Source organism: Amblyomma americanum, chromosome 4 (assembly GCF_052857255.1).
Source record: "Amblyomma americanum isolate KBUSLIRL-KWMA chromosome 4, ASM5285725v1, whole genome shotgun sequence".
NCBI classification, from domain to species: Eukaryota; Metazoa; Arthropoda; class Arachnida; order Ixodida; family Ixodidae; genus Amblyomma; species Amblyomma americanum.
In genome coordinates, this window is record NC_135500.1 from 32,562,086 (window position 1) to 32,582,624 (window position 20,539).

General features: G+C 45.4%; 1 protein-coding gene across 2 annotated transcripts in view; it reads left to right on the plus strand.

Annotated features, from left to right (window-relative positions):
* Positions 1 to 20,539, plus strand: part of LOC144130061 (uncharacterized) — a 263,082-nt gene that overhangs the window by 179,895 nt on the left and 62,648 nt on the right. For both annotated transcript variants that reach the window (XM_077664085.1, XM_077664084.1), the window contains exon 4: positions 2,289 to 2,337. In XM_077664085.1, coding sequence (XP_077520211.1) covers positions 2,289 to 2,337 — 49 coding nt within the window. The remainder of the gene's footprint in view (positions 1 to 2,288; positions 2,338 to 20,539) is intronic.

The window sequence follows — 20,539 nt, forward strand, 5'->3', positions numbered from 1 at the left end:
ATTGCTCCATGAAAGTGAACTGGCTTTCCTAGAAGGCCGCGGTTCAATTTGGAACATGTGTAAAAAGCTGGCATCTGCGCATGCCTAAAAAATTGAAAATCATGTTTGTTTTTAAAAACCTTTTATACTTTCCTTTTCATGTGGCTTGTACATCACGTGTCATTGCTCTTTCTTATCGTTTTTACATATTCACCATGCAAGTCTTTTATCGCTTTTATGGCCCTATACACCATGTGACGTTTACCGCCTCTGATTATCACCGGTACTGTTCGCCTATATATATTGCGTGTTTCCCTGAATAAAAAATCAGTTGTCAGTAAGCGCTTCTTACGTCTTGTCTCTGTCGGCGCTTCTTTTCTTAGTAACATGCACCAACTAGCCCAGCAAAAAGTTCTAATTGAATACCTTTATGAATATTTATTGTTGCTGCCAATGTCACCATGATGTAAAATTAATGATATCGATTCCGTTGTACACATTTGTTTGTCCTTTATTCCGTGTGCACCGTGTGTGTCTTGTGTCGTGTTTGAAATGACACGCTTAGTTTTTTTTGAACGGGACTTTTTATGCTGCACTGCCGCCCTTTCAACTTTCTCAGACGCTCTACGCAAGAGTCAAATTTCTTGGGTTGTAAGGAGAATGGCGCTTTTTCAGGCATTTCGCGGCGTTTTCGCCGATCTCCTAGACACTTGTACCTGTCTGAGCAATCTTCTTACACACTGTACGACAAGAAGTTTGTTAAACGAGAATAAAGGTTTACCATTTCTTGCAAGTTACAATTTAACAAGATTTTGATGTGCAGTTAAAGCATCATTTACCCTTATAGAATAATGAATTTCAGTGACGGTAGTAGTGGCGACCGATGAATATTGAGAAAAAGTTTTGGCGGAAAATTTTTGGTTCATCTTGTCCCATTATTGTCCTAAAATTCATTTCAATTGCGTAACTTTTGAACAATGTTTCCAATTTTATACTCAGAAATTCTTGAAGCAAAAGAAGTCTTGCGCAGCGCTTCAAACAAAGTTTGCATCAAATTACTAGGAAATATTCAGGTTCAGAAAATTTTATGTCTCGCTCAGCGCTTAATCATGCGTAAAAATTTCCAAAATCGCAAAAGCGACGTTTACCACTCGTTGTTGTATGCCGTTATTTCCCGCTAGAAATCTGCAGAATTTCTTTTGAAGCTACGATTTTATCCTTCACGTCAGCAAGACATCTCATTTTACTCATGAAAGAGTAGCTTATCCGCTGATTACGGAAAAACTGCAGCAACCGGCCCAACAAGGTACGCTCACAAGCTACTATTTGCCATTGGCAGCCATGTTCTGCGAAAAAGAGGTGCCGAAAAAACTCGATCTGTGTGCGTGCCCGTGGGAAAGCCTACAACTGTCATTGCTCTGTCGAGTGTACCGTACACTTTGAATCGATCGGCACTGCTCATCACACGACCACTTTCGCCTCTCCTTTCATATGGACGTGAACACCAGTGATTTAAGTGTTGAAACCGGGGCACATATCTCTCTGCAGAATTCCCTTGGCACGGAATGCACTTAGTCATGTTATGGTCTATGGTGTTCGGCTGCTGATCACAAGGCAGAGCAATAGAACCCTGGCCACAACGGCCGCATTTCGATGCAGACGAATTGCAAAAATGAAATTCTTATGTGGCGCATAATTAAATGTTTCGAAAGCCCAGCTGGTGGAAATTCATCCGCAACTCTCTATTACGGGTCTTCTCTTAGCCCATTCGCACCTTTTGAACACGAAAGACCACATAACATATAGCCCAATATAAAGAATCACCTGACCGCAGGGAGAGGCTACTACCGCCTCCGGCTCCGCGCGCCTGTTGTGTTTAAAATGAACAAAGTAATTCTAACGAATTTTAAATGTTGAAATGTTTGGGCCCAAAGAAATAGCATGCCCACTGCTTCCAAAATTTTAGCGCGCTGTAGTAAGAAATTGTGGTGCAGCAACGAAACCGCAGGAGCTGGTACCCCGCTTTAGCATAAACCTTGCTTTAGGTGATTTCCGGAAAATCCAACCAATCTAGAGCTCATGGAAACTAGCAGCCTCGGTCTTGCACTTGCATCACACAAGGACCTAAAAATAAGCTCAGCTTTGTTATCGCACATGCTGCCACTGCCCCCGTGAAATTGCGTATCTCAGGAGCTCAAAGGGACTCCTCAGCGATACCGATCACAGTCATTGCTTATCCGGCGAAACAAAATCTTGGTCGCTTAAGCGTCGTCAATATCTCTACATTTCTTGGCCTCGCTTTGTTGCAGGCTATGTTCATGGAGCAGTCTTTAGAAGCCGTCGCTTTCTCATGGAGCGGTGAGTTTATTCAACGCTTCTTTACTGCCTGCAACAAATGCGACATTCGCTGTTTTCAAAATTTGGTCTTACTGCCCAGCTTGCCTTCGCGAATTCCGTAAACAAGGCTGGTGTAATGTTAAATTTTGATACTCAAATCTTGAGTAAGCTCCTAGAGCTGCGTACCGTTAGAACATTTGGCCGCGGTCCAGCGCTTAAATGAGAAGATCAGAACCTAATCGGCTCGGCTGATCCAATCCGCATACGCAGGCAGACTTCCATGTCATTAATTAATTGCACGCACAGCGCATCCGCCTGCTACTGCTTATTGTACAGGGGAGAGGTCACACTAAAACTGACGACATAATGCGCACTAAAGCACGTCTACTGGAAACAATAATTATCTTGGAGAAGAGAATGCACACGCGAGAAATTGATAGCTCAATGAAAAAACAACAAGAACAGTCATAACCACAGTAAACGACAAATTAAAAATAAACACAAGAAATGAACAATAAGCTATAATCACGGAGAGAAAGACGAAGCAAAAAGGCTCAATCGCCGACACATGGTTTTGCGTAGAATTGGTTGCCACATAATCGTTACAATCACAGTCTATAGCAGCGCGAACACTAGTGCCCGGGCGTAGACGGTAGTCTACGGGAAGAGTCAGTAGTAAGTCTCATTTCTTGCTTGTGTTGAAACCAGAAAGGATTCTCTTCAGACTAATAATTTTGTTGGAGAAATTTGTAAGTGTAAAAATACCAGATTTCGAGAAATATCCTTTTCGTTAAAATAAAGCAGGAGAACACTCGTTTTGAAATATTTCGTTTTGTGCGCTGCAGTAGTGCTTTGTTCGAAAGTGTACTCAACGATACAGTTGCTACTAGCTGATTTCCTCTCCATGCTCTGTTAGCACCATTCATCGCCGAAGATTTAAAGGCAAACTGCTTGAGGTGGGCGGATGAAGTTAAGAAGTTTGCAGGCATAGGGCGGGCGCACCTCTCAAAGGACAGGGTTAAATAGAGAGACATGGGAGAGGCCTTTGCCCTGCAGTGGGTGTAGTCAGGTTGATGATGATCATGATGTTTGATGCTTGCGTAAATCTCAGACATTCGGCCCGGCGTTCAAAATATCCTCATGGGTTTTGTCTACGAGATATAGTCGGATACAACTCAAGTCTGCAGTGAAGCTCCGCGCACATTCAGGACCGGCGCACAGAATTCCTCCACGACAAAAAGTAGTCTGTTGTTCAAACTTCTCTCGTCGCATAAACAAGAAGCTAATCACGAGAAAAAAAGTTATAAGCTGTAGAATTTCGGTTCCTGGCTTCTTTATTAAACTCAAATATTAAAAAAGCTGATTTCGTTCGCATTTGTGATTGGCTAGCGGATTAATACAGTACGCCGCGGATCGTAACCCAGTGTTAAGAAATGCTGTTTTGTTTAAAGATGTATGCCACTATGGACACCAAGCGCCGTTCTATTACGCGGTTTCCACGAGTGCCCACATATCGAGAAAAGGTGCAAATGCGGCTCCTTTTGAACAAGCGCTTCGGGCAAAGCGTCTCTCTAATTCAAGCATTAAACAACGAAACGTCGCAAAACGACCATTATAGTGCCTTTGGCAGATCTCTCGCCAGACATAAGTGCATCATAACTTTCAGTGAACTGAAGGGACTTAGTGAAAAAAAAAAGCCTTATAGCGAGCGTTCTCGAGGTCAGAGGCGCGCTATTGGATTCAGTAGAAGAGGCTTCCGAGGCACCCAGAGACCAATCACTGCGTGGTGTACTTAAGTAACGACAAATGTGACGATAGATGTGAGACTGTCCTCGGCGGGAAAGCCAAGAGGAGCCTAGAAAGAGCCGCATTGCTCTCAAGCGCGTCCAGAGTAAAAAGCGCGGTTCAGTCACAATCATAATCTGGACTTAGCTTATAGAAAATTTAGAGCGTACAAAAGCACTCTTCAAAAAGACCGACTGCCAGAGGTTCGTTGAGGTCCGATAAATAAAAAAGTTCCATGCAAGCACAACGCACATTACTAATTCACGGAAGACAAATATTCGAGAAGGGAATGGCAACACTTGTCACAAATCTGAAGTATAGAAAAATTTTTCAAACATACGCGTTTGAAACACCACATTCGCTTCGACATTCGTTTTAAATTACCCAGTCAATGCCACTGCACTAAAATGCCATTTTGAAAATGAACGTGTGTACAAATGCGCTGTATTTGAAACTAGTTCAAGAACTAGCTAAAGTTGTGCTTTCTGAGCTATATTGAAAAAGGAGGTCATTGTTCTATAGAAGCCGGCAACCCATGCCAAACCTCAGTACCCGCGAACTAATAATCGTTGCAAAAATCGTTTTTGTGTGCCGATGAATTGATTTTTTTTTTGCGTGAGTGTTCTGGTGTGATTTGAGGTCTAATACAGCGAGGCATGAAAATGGCGGTTAAACCTTACAATATTTTATACACATTCAGTCGTGTTTCTGCCGTGCGAAAGCTGAAATGGCAATATATGTAAAGTTCTGAATATCACGTTGTTTAATCAGTCAAACTAGAATTGTTCATTATTCCTTAAAGCCCGTTTTTATTTACGCATGATCAAGTTAATATAAACTTTGTTAAATGTATCCCCAGTATTCAACACTCTATATAAGGTGAGAATTAAGGAATATGAAATAGAGGGCACGCACGATACCTCTATCGGAGTACTCACTGGCTCCTAACAAGGCAGTACACCCTAACGCCAGCCGTGCAAAAAGAGCACCTATATGCTCTCTCCCATGCAAGGATTTTTTAAATAAAATTCCCAATTAATTAACTGCGCGCGTTTTGCAGCACGCTATTATTAATAAATTCTTCTACATTTTTGGGATCCACTTCTTTCATGCAAATAATAGAATATGATAGCTTGGGTCTTTCTTGCATTTATATATGAAAAGTGAACCAGTTAGGCATTTTACAAAGTTCAGCAAAAGTACGACTCTCTAACTCTACCAAATGATCAGCACTCAGTACAGTGCACGTATCAGCTGCATGCATAAGCATTTCTACAGAATCAGCGATTTGAGGGAGGACATTGATATACAGGGTGTGTGACCTGACTATGCACAATTTTTAAAAATGGGCATTCTTATTTAAAGAGGGCATTTTCGACATAGCATTCTCATAGGTGTTGTACTTCAGAATATAGCTAAGACGTTAAACGTTAAGGAGTTACCTAGTCGACATTAGTTCGCCAGCCTGCTAGTTAGCAGGTCTTAGCTGTATTCGCATGTATTACACTGCTGACAATGCTGTACTGAAAAAAGCCCACTTCTAACTGAAAAAGCCCATTTGTAGAAAAGGTGTAAAATTCTAGGTGAAGGACCTCTGGTAGTGAAAATAATTTTTACCCCAATAGAAGCATATGAGGAACCCGCGCCGTAATTGGTAGATTTGTCGACTGGATACCGTTTATTTCAACTATCTGTGGCAGCTTTCAATATAACTCGAATATACTTAAAAGGCTCGCCAAGAATGTCATAGCACCTTCATTTGCTCAGTAACAAGGTGCCCGACCCCATTAGAAGCCTTCCCGAGGTCTAAAAACGTAATAGCCGTAAGCTTGTTATCTTGAAACGCCTCATTTCCTTAACCAAATTAGAACTATATGAGATAGATACTTCGCATTTCCTTTCCCCAAAAACCAATTCTTACTATTAAGTAGAACTATGGAGGGCATAAAATGGTTTAATCGGAAACCATGTTGCAGGTGGCTTAGTAGATTATATGTTACTACAAACTGTTCACACTTGTAAGCCAATATCTTTTCACAAGCATAATTTATAACAGAAATAATCGAGATAAGCGTATAGTTATAAGGGTTTGGGTTATCCCCATTCCTTACTACGGGAGCGACCCTAGTTGGCTTCAAGGTGAATGGCTTCACTGAGGACAGAACGAGTCATAAAACAGCCTACATAAAAATGACTTTAGAATGTCAAGTTTTTTTAATCAGCATTAATGTGATGCCCAACGGCATCTACTTTACCAGAAGTTTGGAAGAACGCAAACATTATCTTAATACATAAGAAAGCAGACGCCAAGGACTTGAAAAATGACAGACCGATCAGCTTACTGTCCGTTGCCTACAAGGTCTTTACTAAGGTAATCGCAAATAGAGTCAGGGCAACCTTAGACTTTAATCAACCAAATAATCAGGCAGGCTTTCGTGAAAGATATTCGGCAATATATCATATTCACTCTATCAATCAGGTGACAGAGGAATGCACAGAATGTAGCCAACCCCCATATATAGCGTTCTTTGATATACGAGAAAGCATTAGACTCATTGTAAACCTGAGCAGTCATACAGGAATTTCGGAGTCACGGTGTAGAAGACCCTTATGTCAAAATGCTGGAAGATAATATATAGCAACTGCACAGCTAGCATACGCCTCCATAAAGTCAGCAAAAATATTTCAATAAGGAAGAGCGTCAGGCAAGGAGACACGATCCCGCCAATGCTATTCAATCAATCAATCAATCAATCAATCAATCAATCAATCAATCAACTTTATTCAGCATTTTTTGTCCTGAAGAACAGAAAAAAATGCTAGGGTAGGAGCAAAAAGCCACAAACTCAGTAGCTTGACGAGGCTCCCACCCCTAATTGACAAGGCCAACAGACTGTCACGTTATTACATATATATATACACACACACATACACACACACACACACATATATATATATATATATATATATATATATATATATATATATATATATATATATATATATATATATATATATATATATATATATATATATATATATATATATATACATGCAGGACTTAGAACCAGCGAAAAAAAAGTATGCAATGGAATGTGCAGTAAGACAGGTGCTATATCTGAAATAGTTTTGATGTGAGAAATGAACATGTATCTGTGTTAACTCGTCGCAGACTATTTATACATATGAAGAAACATATCTAGCAGGAAAACAAAAAAAAAATCGCGTCAACAGCTCCAAAGGGTCAAATATAATCGGGTGTACACAAGTTCACATAATAGAAGCAGGCCTGTTTACAGGAGATATTCCGGGACCGGAATTGGGTACAGTTAGGGATAAGAGTTAATGAAGAACACCTAAATAATCTGCGATTCGCTAATGACATTGTCTTGCTGAGTCACTCAGGAGGAGAACTGCAAATCTTGATCAATCAGTTAAACAGGCACAGCAGAAGGGTGGGCCTAACAATTAACATGCAGAAAAACCAAAGTAATGTTCAATACTCTAGCAAGCAAACAGCAGTTCACAATTGGCAGCGAGGGCCAGGAAGTGGTAAAAGAATACGTCTACTTAGAAAAGGTAGTAACCGCTGATCCGGATCATGGGAGGGAAATAACTAGAAGGATAAGAAAGGGGTGGAGCGCATATGGCAGGTTCTCTCAGATCATGAATGGCAGTTTACCAATATCCCTGAAAACAAAAATGTACAACAGCTTCATCTTACCGCTACTAACAAACGGCGCAGAAACGTGGAGGCTAACGAAAAGGATTCAGCTCAAGTTGAGGAAAACGCAGCGAGCTATGGAAAGAAAAATGGTAGGTGTAACGTTAAGAGACCGGAAGCGGGCAGAGTAGGTGAAGGAACAAACGCATGTTAATGACATCCTAGTCGAAATCAAGAGGAATAAATGGGCTTGGGCATGGTATGTGATGCGAAAGCAAGATAACTGGTGGTCCTTAAGGGTAACGGAGTGGATTCCAAGAGAAGGCCAGCGTAGCAGAGGGCGGCAGAAGGTTACGTGGGCGGATGAGATTAAGAAGTTTTCAGACATAGGGTGGGCGCAGATTGCAAAGGACAGGGTCACATCGGAGACACATGGGAGAGGCTTTTTCCCTGCTGTAGGTGTGATCAAGGTGATGATGATGATGACTGTGATTGGCTATGTGGCGTGTCACTACTAATTGACGCCATTTCAGCAGCGTTTACCTCATATAACCGAAACATATCAAGTACGGGGTATGGTAAACTGGGGTCGCTTTGTGGATTTGGAAGAAATCTTGCTTGAAACGACTGAGCTTTATTAACATACTGAAAAATTCAAGATCGCTGCGGCAAGCCGGATTGGAGTAATGCGAAAGCATTGACGCCTCCTCGGCACTCGTCGCCTCTCTTTGCTTCTCTTTGATTCTCTTTGCCTCTCTTTACATGTGGTCTGGACGTCGAAGCTAGGCTATGCGATGGCACAGACGGCTTAAACATGATGGCACACGACCACACGACGCGCAATTAAGCCCCACCGCATCAGCGCGCGAACACACCATCTGCACGCGGCAACGGCGAGAGAGCGACTGGCGTACAAGCGGCGCGCCAAAGCGGGAGGGGCCGTATACTCATTTGAGGTTTTTTTTTTGTCGGAAGGTAGCGGAGGCAGGGAGAGGGTGTCATCGTCAGAGTTCTTGGGGCCAGAGCGGTAGACGACTCGAATGTCGTACTCCTAGAGGCGCAAAGCCCAACGGCCAAGGTGACCCGATGGATCCTTCAACGACGACAGCCAGCACAAAGCATGATCATCGGTGACTACATCGAAAGGGTGACCGTAGGGGTATGGTCGAAATTTGGTTATCGCCCATAGAATGGCCAAGCATTCTTCTTCTGTGACGGAGTAATTGATCTCGGCCTTGGACAGTGTGCGGCTCGCATAGGCGACAACGTATTCTTGAAATCCAGGTATTCGCTGGGCGAGCGCAGCACCAATGCTCACGCCGCTAGCACCCGTGTGTATCTCTGTCGGGGCGTTAGGGTCGTAATGGCGAAGGATGGGGGTAAAGTAAGGAGTCGACGTAAAGTAACAAAAGCTTCATCGCACTGAGAGGAACATGACGACAAAGAGCTCTGGGCTTAAAGACGCGTCAAAGGCGAAATGATGGTAGCGAAATTTCGTATGAAGCGCCGGAATTAGGAACACAGGCCAATGAAACTCCGCGATTCTTTGAGAGTAGACGACTTTGGAAAGTCGGCAACCGCCCGAAGCTTTGCAGGATCCGGAAGGATGCCCGCTTTGGATACGACAAGGCCGAGTGTGGTCAGTTGGTGAGCTCCAAAGTGGCATTTCTTCAAATTTAATTGCAGGCCGGCGGCGGTGAGGAGGGTCAACACTTGGCGCAGGCGAGTTAGATGTGTAGAGAAGTCGGCCGAAAAAAACGATGGTGTCGTCGAGGTAGCAAAGACACGTCTTCCAGCGCAAGCCACGCAAGACGTTATTCATAATGCGTTCAAATGGTGCCGGGACATTGCCAAGACCAAATGGCATGACGTTAAATTCGTATAATCTGTCGGGCGTGAAGAAAGCAGTTTTTTCACGGTCGCAGTCGGCCATGGGGATTTGCCAGTATCCAGAACGCAGATCCAGTGACAAAAAGAATTCCGCACCTTTGAGGCAATCGAGGGCGTCACCGGTGCGTGGCAGAGGATAAACGTGTTTTCTAGTTGTTGCGTTAAGGCGGCGGTAATCCACACAGAATCTTATGGAGCCATTTTTCTTTCGAGCCAGCACGACAGGGGATGACCAAGAGCTGTGCGACGGCATTGTAATCCCGCGCCCGAGCATGTCGTCCACTTGCTCAGTGAGGACTCGACGCTCTGTCGCTGACACGCGATATGAGTGCTGTCGCAGAGGTGGATGGGCGCCAGTATCTATGGTATGGTGAACATCTTGAAGAACTCCCGAGGGGAGACGGGCACGCGTCAAACGATGAGCGAAATTGGTGCAACAGGTGGAACAGCTGGTCACGGTAGGGAGAAGTGAGATCTTGATCGATGGCGCTATACAGGATGTCAGACGGTGGTTGGGGTGACAGGGGAACAGGAGTAGGAGAGTCCAGCAATAGAGCAAGAACAGTTTCTCGTTCGTCGGCGAGTTGCAGGAGTTCAGCCGGTTCGACGCACCCAAGGCATTCACCATGAATCAGGGTCACTGGAGATGACAGAGGGTTGCTGACGAGCATGTCTATCGTTCCGGAGGTCACCGTGAGGACAGCGAAGATAACTGGCATGTTCTTGCGGCGAATAAATAACTCAGAGAGAGTAAAGAGTACAGGTAGGACGGGTTGGTCGCGTGGTGAGGCGCACGAGAGGAATACAAGGACGGAGGAGTTTGCATGGAGCTCGACATCGTGACACGCATGTACTTTGCCCGGATATTCCGGACTCGTTGCGGCCGGGGAGGCGTTGGGCAGGGCAGAGAAGGTAACTTCGTCGCGGGCGCAATCGACGACGGCGGAGTGCTCAGAAAGAAAGTCCCATCCTAGAATTACCTCATGGGAGCAAGAGGAGAGGATCAGGAATTGAATGATGTACAAGACGTCTTGAATAACGACTCGCGCTGTGCATGTTGCGAGCGGCTCGACCTGATCGGCGGTAGCAGTGCGAAGAGAAACTCCGGAAAATGGCGTCATAACTTTCTTCAGTTTTTGACAAAATTTGACGTCCATAAGTGAGACAGCAGCCCTTTGTCCACGAGAGCACAGGTTACAACACCTCCGACAAAAAACCAAAAAGTTTCTTGGTGAAATTAGAGCCCTTATAGAGTTCCCAGGGGACGGAGCTCTTGCCTCGGGAACTGCGCTCATTAGTTTTCCGCAGCGGAAAGGCTGGCGCGACAGCAGATAGGAGAGATGGAACGGCGCCGCGCAGAAGAGGAGCGGCGAAAGGTGGCAGGCAGCCTGGCGGTCGGTGGAGAAGGCAGGAGGCAGTGTGTCCACTTGCATGCGGGGTGGCTGTGTGTAAGACCCATTCGCAGATGGCGGCAGGACGTCAGCAGGTGAAGAAGAACGACTGCGGCAGTGGCGGGCTACATGGACGGCAAAGCCGCAGGCAAAGCAAATGGGCCTGTTGTCTGATGTGTGCCACGCACGACCGTAGTGATAGACTGCCGGCGTGAAGCGAGGCGACGGTTGTGCCACCCGAGCCTGATACGCGAAAACAGGCGGAGGCGTCGAAGGCAGCGGCACTTGAGTGGCGTCTTGAAAAGGGCCAGAGGGACTGGATGGTGGTCTGGCCAGAACGGCAGCGTACGTTAGAGGGGCAGCCACAGGTTGCTGAAGCAGGGGTGGCAGGTCCTGTGCGACCTGGGCTCGGATCGTCTCCTGAAGGGTGGGAGTCAGCGCTGGGGGGCGGGGTGGGGTCCCGAGCTCCAGAGATGAGCGCTAGTGGACGTGCGATCTCTTCTCTGATGAACTGCTGAATATCGTGCCTGAGCTTCTGCCCTCCTCCGCTCACGGCATCAGCGGACAGCACCTCGGCATGCTGTACGGTGCGACGAGTTAGGACGCGTTGCTTGCGGAGCTCCTCGTAGCTCTGGCACAAGCTGATGACGGAGGCCACGGTGTCCCGCTGCTTCGCCAGAAGCATTTGAAACGCATCTTCATCGACACCCATCATGATATTTTTTATCTTATCAGCCTCGGACATATCACTGTTCACGTGCTTGCAAACATCCTCCATGTCCTCAATATAGCTAGTGAATGTCTCGCCGAGATGCTGAGCCCGCTCTCGCAAGCGCTGTTCGGCGCGGAGTTTGCGCACGCCAGGACAGCCACATACCTCAGTGAAGCTTGTCTTGAACGTGAACCATGTGGCGATATCCGCTTCGTGGTTACAGAACAAGAGATTTGCGACATCAGCCAAGTAAAATATGAAGTTGTTAAGTTTCATGGCCTCATCCCAGCGGTTGTGCGTGCTGACCCGCTCGTAGGAAGCCAGCCAGTCCTCGACTTCACAGTCGCCGAGCCCACTGAAAACAGCCGGGTCCCGTTGTCGAGGCGCGCCGAAGCAGAGAAGCGGAGCAGGCGGCGGCTGGGGAGCCAGGAGGGGAGGGGGCGTTATTCGGCATATCTGATGTTACAGTGCCGTTGCGCAGCTCCAGGACGGAATCAGGGGCAACCTTCACCACTTGAAAAGGGGTTTAACGGCCCTGAAAGAACCAGGCACTGAACGGGGTTCTTCTAGGCGTCGGCGGTTGTTCTAGAGCCAGCCAGTAGCGCACGCTGAGCGACATCACTGCCGATACTGCGTTGACACATCTTCGTCGTTACACTCCTTGATTCACCCTTAATTAACCTTTGTTCATCATTAACACCCTTAATTCACCATTTATTTACCTTAATTCACTTATTTACTGCTTAACACATTTAATTCATCATTAATTCAAATATGGCGCAACACTTTGGCTCCGCCCACACTTCCGGGCATGTGTTCCCCCACTTCCGGCGTTTCCAAATTTAGCGCCACTTTTGCTTTCTCCCCGCCCACTTTTTGGACATTTTAGGCTCTAATTATTCAACTGTTCATCCGATTTCAAAAGTTTTTTGTTTGCGCAGCATTTTCACATCCTCTCTCGATCACAACCACTAGTTCAATGCTGCCACTTCTCAGTTCAACACAACTGCTGCGGACATGTTTTTGCAGACACGACCCTGTCAACATAGCCTAGTAAAGCTTCTATTGTTTTAATAAATATTTTTACGACAGATTTACTTACTTTCGTAGTTGAATTGGCTTCGTTACGAGGATTGCCACTGATTACTATACTCCACAGTCCCGTATTATTATCTAGTAAGCTCAATAATGTTACTAGAATATTATTACGCCTTGACTTCTGGTCCCAATAATCTTTTACTTTTTCAAAATATCTAGAATATCCTTCGTATTCCAAGAAAAACAGGAACTGAATAAGAATAAGGTCGTACTTTAGAATTACACATAGTTATCAGCGATGACAGAAAACTAGTTAAGAAAAAAATAATAATCACTGGTTTTTGGGGAAAGGAAATGGCGCAGTATATGTCTCATATATCGCTGCATATAAAAAAACAATATATATATATATATATATATATATATATATATATATATATATATATATATATATATATATATATATATATATATATATATATATATATATATATATATATTTAAGAGAAGTGGGCACTTCTACAAAGACACTTTTATTTATCAACGTTTCGACCGCGGTGCGGTCTTCTTCAGGACTGTAGTGGTCTCGCGTCAGAAGAACGTTTTAAGTGTGTGAGCTCAAGAGGAGGGAGAAAGGAGTGTAACACGCAAATAGCAACAACAGTTCAAAAAATTGAGAAAAAAAATGAAAAAATAAACATGGGTGTGCGGGGAGCAGACAGGGACAATATTGGGGGAGGAAGCAAAAAATAGAAATAAAAGAAAAAAGGGGGAAAAACTAGTATAGTAAGGAAGGGTGGAGTACAAAAGGAGATAGAGAAACGAGAGAAAGGGAGAGGAAGACGGTGTGGGGGACATGGGCAGCACGGCGACCACAGGCGTACGAAAGCAAAACGTGCAAACAAAACACACAAACAAAATGCACAAACACAAAGCAAGCCGCTGCAGATGCCTGACCAAAGAGGAGCCGCTGCGCAAATGACACTGGCAGTGACGAACAGGCCAAACCAGGCGCCTTTTGGGGGTCTCACTAATTTCCGGTGAGCCGAGGGCTAGAACGTTAAAGAAGGAGTGGGCTACGTTAACGAGCACATGTGTAAGAACTTACTCACGGGGTCTGGGTATCACTGAACGGTGCACCCCTCTCCCTGGGCGGGTCGTTGAACCGACCTCGCCGGGAATACTTGTTTGTAGGGGAGGAGGGCTGGGCTAGCTGTGTGCAAAGATTTCAAATTGTCGGAAAATGTAAGGAAAGAATGTCAAAAGCTTATCAATACTGCACGAGGCAGGATAGTGTAAGTAAGGAGGGGTATGATTGCCTGGGATATACACTAGGAGTTATAAAAGGTATATCTGAATTAGCGAATTAACGAGAAGTGTAGAATTATTTTGTTTGGAGGTCGTGAATAAAAGAAATATTTACATGCGCACCCCGCGTGATTTGCAGGCGTGCCAAAAACATTCAGAACCATCTAGTCCACTCCAAGGAACACAAAACCCCAAAATATGGATGTCAGCCCTGTGGTAAAGGTCGCTGCAAAGTTTGCAAGCACATGCAGACTACGTGTTCCGCACTTAGTACGAGGTCAGTTTTCCAGCATTCAATCAACGGCAACTTTGACTGCGACTCATCAAACGTTATTTACCTTCTTGAATGCACTGTGTGTAACCAGCAATACATAGGACAGACAAACACTGCATTTCGCATTCGATTTAACAGTCACAGCGCACACGCCAAGTCTCTCCCAAACCTTCCCCTATCCAAGCATGTAAACGCAGAAGGACACCCATTTGACCAACTAAAAGTAACAATTATTCAAGGGGGCTTCAAAAACAGGCGAGAACGTGAACGTGAATTCTATTTTATCCACAAGTTTAATACTATTCAAGAAGGTATAACGAAAAGCCTGGTACCCTTTCTTTTATTCACGACCTCCAAACAAAATAATACCCTTCTCGTTAATTGGCTAACTAAGATATACCTTTTATAACTCCTAGTGTATATCTCAGGCAATCATACCCCTCCTTACTTACACTATCCTGCCTCGTGCAGTATTGATAAGCTTTTGACGTTCTTTCCTTACATTTTCCGACAATTTGAAATCTTTGCACACAGCTAGCCCAGCCCTCCTCCCCTACAAACAAGTATTCCCGGCGAGGTCGGTTCAACGACCCGCCCAGGGAGAGGGGTGCACCGTTCAGTGATACCCAGACCCCGTGAGTAAGTTCTTACACATGTGCTCGTTAACGTAGCCCACTCCTTCCTTAACGTTCTAGCCCTCGGCTCACCGGAAATTAGTGAGACCTCCAAAAGGCGCCTGGTTTGGCCTGTTCGTCACTGCCAGTGTCATTTGCGCAGCGGCTCCTCTTTGGCCACGCATCTGCAGCGGCTCCCTTTGTGTTTGTGCATTTTGTTTGTGTGTTTTGTTTGCACGTTTTGCTTTCGTACGCCTGTGGTCGCCGTGCTGCCCATGTCCCCCGCACCGTCTTCCTCTCCCTTTCTCTCGTTTCGCCATCTCCTTTTGTACCCCACCCTTCCTTACTATACTAGTTTTCCCCCCTTTTTTCTTCAATTTCTATTTTTTGCTTCCTCCCCCAATATTGTCCCTGTCTGCTCCCCGCACCCCCGACTTTATTTTTTTAATTTTTTTCAAAATTTTTTGAACTGTTGTTGCTATTTGCGTGTTACACTCCTTTCTCCCTCCACTTGAGCTCACAAACTTAAAAAGTCAATCTGACGCAATACCACTACAGTCCTGAAGAAGACCGCACCGCGGTCGAAACGTTGATAAATAAGTGTCTTTGTAGAAGTGCCCACTTCTCTTAAATCTTTATTCTGCGGAGCCATCGCAACCTACGTTCGTAACATTATATATATATATATGAGCGGTGGGTGGTTAGTGAGGTACAAGGGGGGCAAAACTGGTTTTTGGGGAAAGGAAATGGCGCAGTATCTGTCTGACATATCGGTGGACACCTGAACCGTACCATAAGAGAAGGGATAGAGGAGGGAGTGAAAGAAGAACGGAAGAAAGAGGTGCCGTAGTGGAGGGCTCCGGAGTAATTTCGACCACCTGGGGATCTTTAACCTGCACTGACATCGCACAGCACACAGGCGCTCTTGCGTTTCGCCTCCGTCGAAACGCTGGCGCCGTGGTCGGGTTCGAACCCGGGAACTCCGGATCAGTAGCCGAGCGCTCTAACTACTGAGCCACCGCGATTGGGAAAAGTCAGCATTAACATCGTCGTCGTAAATGGCACCTAATTCCGTCCATGTAATGACTGCACGTATCAAATCACAGTCTATTTTAGTTAGACTTGCTCTAATGGTAGGCTGGTTATTTCTAACCCTGCAACTGTATCGAAAATTATAAAGTGATCCGGGGAACGTTCTGCAAGATACTTGGCAAAATTCCTGTAATGATATTGGTAACAGCGTCATTAATTTATGTTCTTAAATTTGTTACACGCGTCAGTTCAGGCATGAAATTTTGAACTCTAAATGATTTCAGTATGTAAGAATAACCATTGCTGTTCGCGCAATTTTCGTCTATTTTTAAATCACCTACAATTTCTACCGGAACGTAGTTTTTTTGAAAATCAGGAATTGAAATCTGGAGCTCTTAGTAAAATGCTTAAAGTAGTCAATTTGTAATGCGATATATGAAGCCTACAGTCCCGCAGGGGGTGTAATCAGGCTGACTGATTAAATTGATTTGAAATTGAATTGATGAGACCCTGCCTACTATCGTTCGCCCTTCCAGCTGTACAAAAGGGGACGAGGTCCTGGCTATGTGCAGCTTCGCAAAAATAAGCGTACCTTTTATAAGATAGACCAAGCGCGCTGCAGGATAATGTGAATCACATGCCAATGATGTCATTAAATACCCTAGTGAGAAAGTTCGTTTTTCAGCAAAGTTACAGTAACGCAGATAACATGAATGCGGCTATCATGTTGCGATGAAAGTGCGGTTAGCAGATTAAGGTTCTTTCAAATGTGGCGTATGTTGTAACGAAAGCCTTACGCGCTCATATCTTTGCATTTTTTTGCCTCCGTCAATTGTTGAGGACATTAAGCTGTGTCAATGGAAAGGTTGCGGTAAACAGAAAAACAAGTTTATATTATCTTGGTTAGATCTTGTTTTCGGGAAATGTAAACAAGTTCTTACGTTTTCAGCTTCTGCATTAGAATCTTGCCTCCCGAAACCCAGTTCATATCCCGTTTGGTCTGCATTGCTTTTCCAAGCACACTCTGATTTCTGGGCACTGATGTTTGTTTATTTTCGCAGCGTCATAGTTCCTAAAGTCACTGCTGCTGCTAAAAACCAGTTGTTTTTCCTCCAAGCGGCATCTTGTCATGCAAAGCTTCAGAGTAGACTTTGATTACGATGTTTTCGGGACCTTTTCCTTTTGTGGGAATCTTATGAATTGCATGAGTACCTCCGTGGTTGACGTCAACATCGAAGGATGGTGCAATCATTCAGGCAGTGTTGCAAATATATTTTTTTTCTTTACAGGGGACACCTTTCATGTCAAGGGTGTTCCTCCTGTCTGAACTCAGCCAGTTGGTTCATGGTTTCTATTAGCTCTTTGTTCAGAACACAATTTTCCTTTTCGCACTTGATAGTGTACCTTTTCATCGCGGCGATTTCTTCCCGAAGACTCCTGATTTCACTCTTGAACCCCTAGAGATTTATTTTCATTCATGAAAGCTCATAGCTTGCTTCACACATTCAATTTCCCGGCTTATAGAAGTGTTTGACTTCTTCACGCTGGTCACCTTGCTTTATAAATCCGAAATTACCGCTACAGATTTCTTTGTCACATCCACTAAACTTTCCACGGCTTCTTCATGGCGTTTTGTGCATTTTCAGTTATAGACGTGGATACGCCATACAGCACGTCAACTCCGTTTCTTTCCATCAGCACACAGGACAGAGAAACTCCACCGATAAAAAAAACTGTGTCAACCAGCAGTCCAGAAGGTGTAGTATTTAGGCTAAAAAGAATAAACCTAGAGTACGTGCTCACCTGCAATATGCAAGAAATGCGGCGAAGTTGAGCGTTTGGTGCGGCTAGACGTACCGCTCTGTGTTCTTGGTGTCAGCTGTCCTCTTTTTATAGGAGTGTAATCGGCGCCATCACGCTTCTCGATGGCGATGTTGTTGTGTTCCAAACCGTTGCTCATCGAACGTCACCTGCGCGTCACCGTGCCGATTTCAGTCGTCTATGAAGATGCAAAATCTTGTGCCTGGTATCAGACGATATCTCCAGTGCCTGCAATTTGCAAGGGTTGCTGCTCACAGGAGCTGTTCGCTCAGCTTCCCGGACCGCGCTCATCGCCTGCGTTACTTAAGGTAGGCTCACGAGGTTCTTTCTACTCTCAGCACACGCACTTAAGCCCACAGACCTGTTGTGGGTGGCTGTGAGATAACGAATGCACTGTTGCCGTCAGCGATGGCTGCGAGAAGGCGACTGTCGTGCCATTATTAAGGAGTTTGCATCCGGGCTGAAGTTCGTCATGAGCACCCCGGTTTGTCCATTTAGGAAATGGGCTACGTCTACTGCGATCCCTGTATATCTTTCAAGCTGCCACTGGGTGTTCACTCAGACTACCCCGTAAATTTTTTGGGCACTTCTAAACTGAATACGTGAACGGGCTGGTATGCTCACTTCATCGAACGCACAGACCGGTGTGTTTAAAATTCATGCATCGAAGTCATGGGCAGGACGTCGTCTATAGAGATCGTAATGTCCTGTGGAAATCAACGGTGTCCTCGCGTTGAGTTAGAAAATTCATGAATAGATTCGCATCACTGGAGCGCTGTTGCAGCGTTATACGAACGTCGCAGGGTGTCCTTGCAGTATTCCTGCAGTACACCCTCCGGACGCTGTGATGGAGCTGGCCTCCAGATTTTCGTATCTCCGGACCATACCATGCAGTTGTCGCTTTTCTGGACATATTTGTTAATAGGGAATACATAAGTAATCTCTGATTCGCTGATGACATTGCCTTGCCAAGTCACTAAGGAGACGAACTGCAAAGCATGATGAATAAGACTGGCAAACAGAACGGTTGATCTAAATATTTCCATGCAGAAAACCAAAGCAACGTTCAACAGGGCTCTCAAGAGAACAGCAATTCACAATTGCTAGCGGGGTGGTGGAATTTTTAAGGGAATACCACATAGGGCAGGCCCCGCTGATCCCATAGGGTTCTTTAACAAGCACTGACTACGCAGAGTACATGGGTCTCTAGAATTTCACCTCAATCTATATTCGACCGCCGCGGCCGCGATCGAACCCGCGTCGTTCGGGTCACTAGCCGAGCGCCATAACCACTGAGCCACCGCGGCGGCTCCCTTCCATGAAATGAGCAGACTGCTATAGGCATTAAAACTACGGCCATTGCCGTAGCGTCTCGCGCTCGTCTTGTGACTGGTACAGACCACTTTCAAGCGAGTAAATCCTCGTCGTCGTCATGTTTCATCCATTCACTCTGCGGTTTCGAGTCTTCAGCGATAGTTATGCGGTAGCCGTTGACGTCCTGTGGAGCCCGATGAGCAGAAAGGTAAAAATTATCGCCTAGGCAGCTTTATATAGCCTCATGCGAAAGCCCTCTGGGGAAAGTCTCGATGGCCTCGTGATTAATTCATTTCAATGCCGCGCTTTCGTTCCTTTCTTCCCTTTGTTCCCTGTTCCACGTGTAGTGTAGCCTACTGGGCATCGCCTGGTTAATTTGCCTGCCTTTCCGTCCTTCTGTTTCTCTGGACAATCGGCACCTGGACAATCGGCAACATGTCTAAGCCTCCGATCCTGCTGTTACAGGTTCTGCCGTGGATTGTTGCCGCAAGCATTTCCACCTGTGGAACGGATGAAACACCATTTTTCTACGCGACCCATCACGACAGCGATATCAGCGATAACCTGTTCAAGGGGCGTCTTCCGTCGATGACAGTGACGTCACCAGTGGCTAGCCTACAAAAGGAACTGCGCGACGCCGGAGCATTCAGAGGGCACGGCACCTGGACAATCGGCAACATGTCTAAGCCTCCGATCCTGCTGTTACAGGTTCTGCCGTGGATTGTTGCCGCAAGCATTTTCACCTGTGGAACGGATGAAACACCATTTTTCTACGCGACCCATCACGACAGCGATATCAGCGATAACCTGTTCAAGGGGCGTCTTCCGTCGATGAGAGGGACGTCACCAGTGGCTAGCCTGCAAAAGGAACTGCGCGACGCCGGAGCACTCAGAGGGCACGGCACCTGGACAATCGGTAACATGTCTAAGCCTCCGATCCTGCTGTTACAGGTTCGTTATTTGACTAATATTGGAAGTGTTAGGAGTGACAACCGCTTTCTGTTGGTTCTGCCGTGCCCTGGAAGATTGTTGACTGCTTTGCCTGTTTTGAGTGACACTTGGTCTATGTTACTGTCTTTGTTGGTTTCTGGTGATATTGAGGAAAACCCGGGGCCAAAGACTGCTGAAATGTTGCAGTTAATTCTAGAAAACCAGGCCACGTCGGATGCTAAAATAGATAAACTGAGAACAGAAATGACCGAACTTAATGCAAAATGCGATAGGATGACTGGATTTCTTGATATTATCGAAGAAATGAACAAACGAATGCAAATTTTAGAGACCCTTGTTCGTCAGCAGGCAGATAAGTTGACTGAATACGAGAACAGGAGCAGAAGTAATAATCTTTTGGTTTTTGGTGTCAAAGAAGCAAAAGACGAA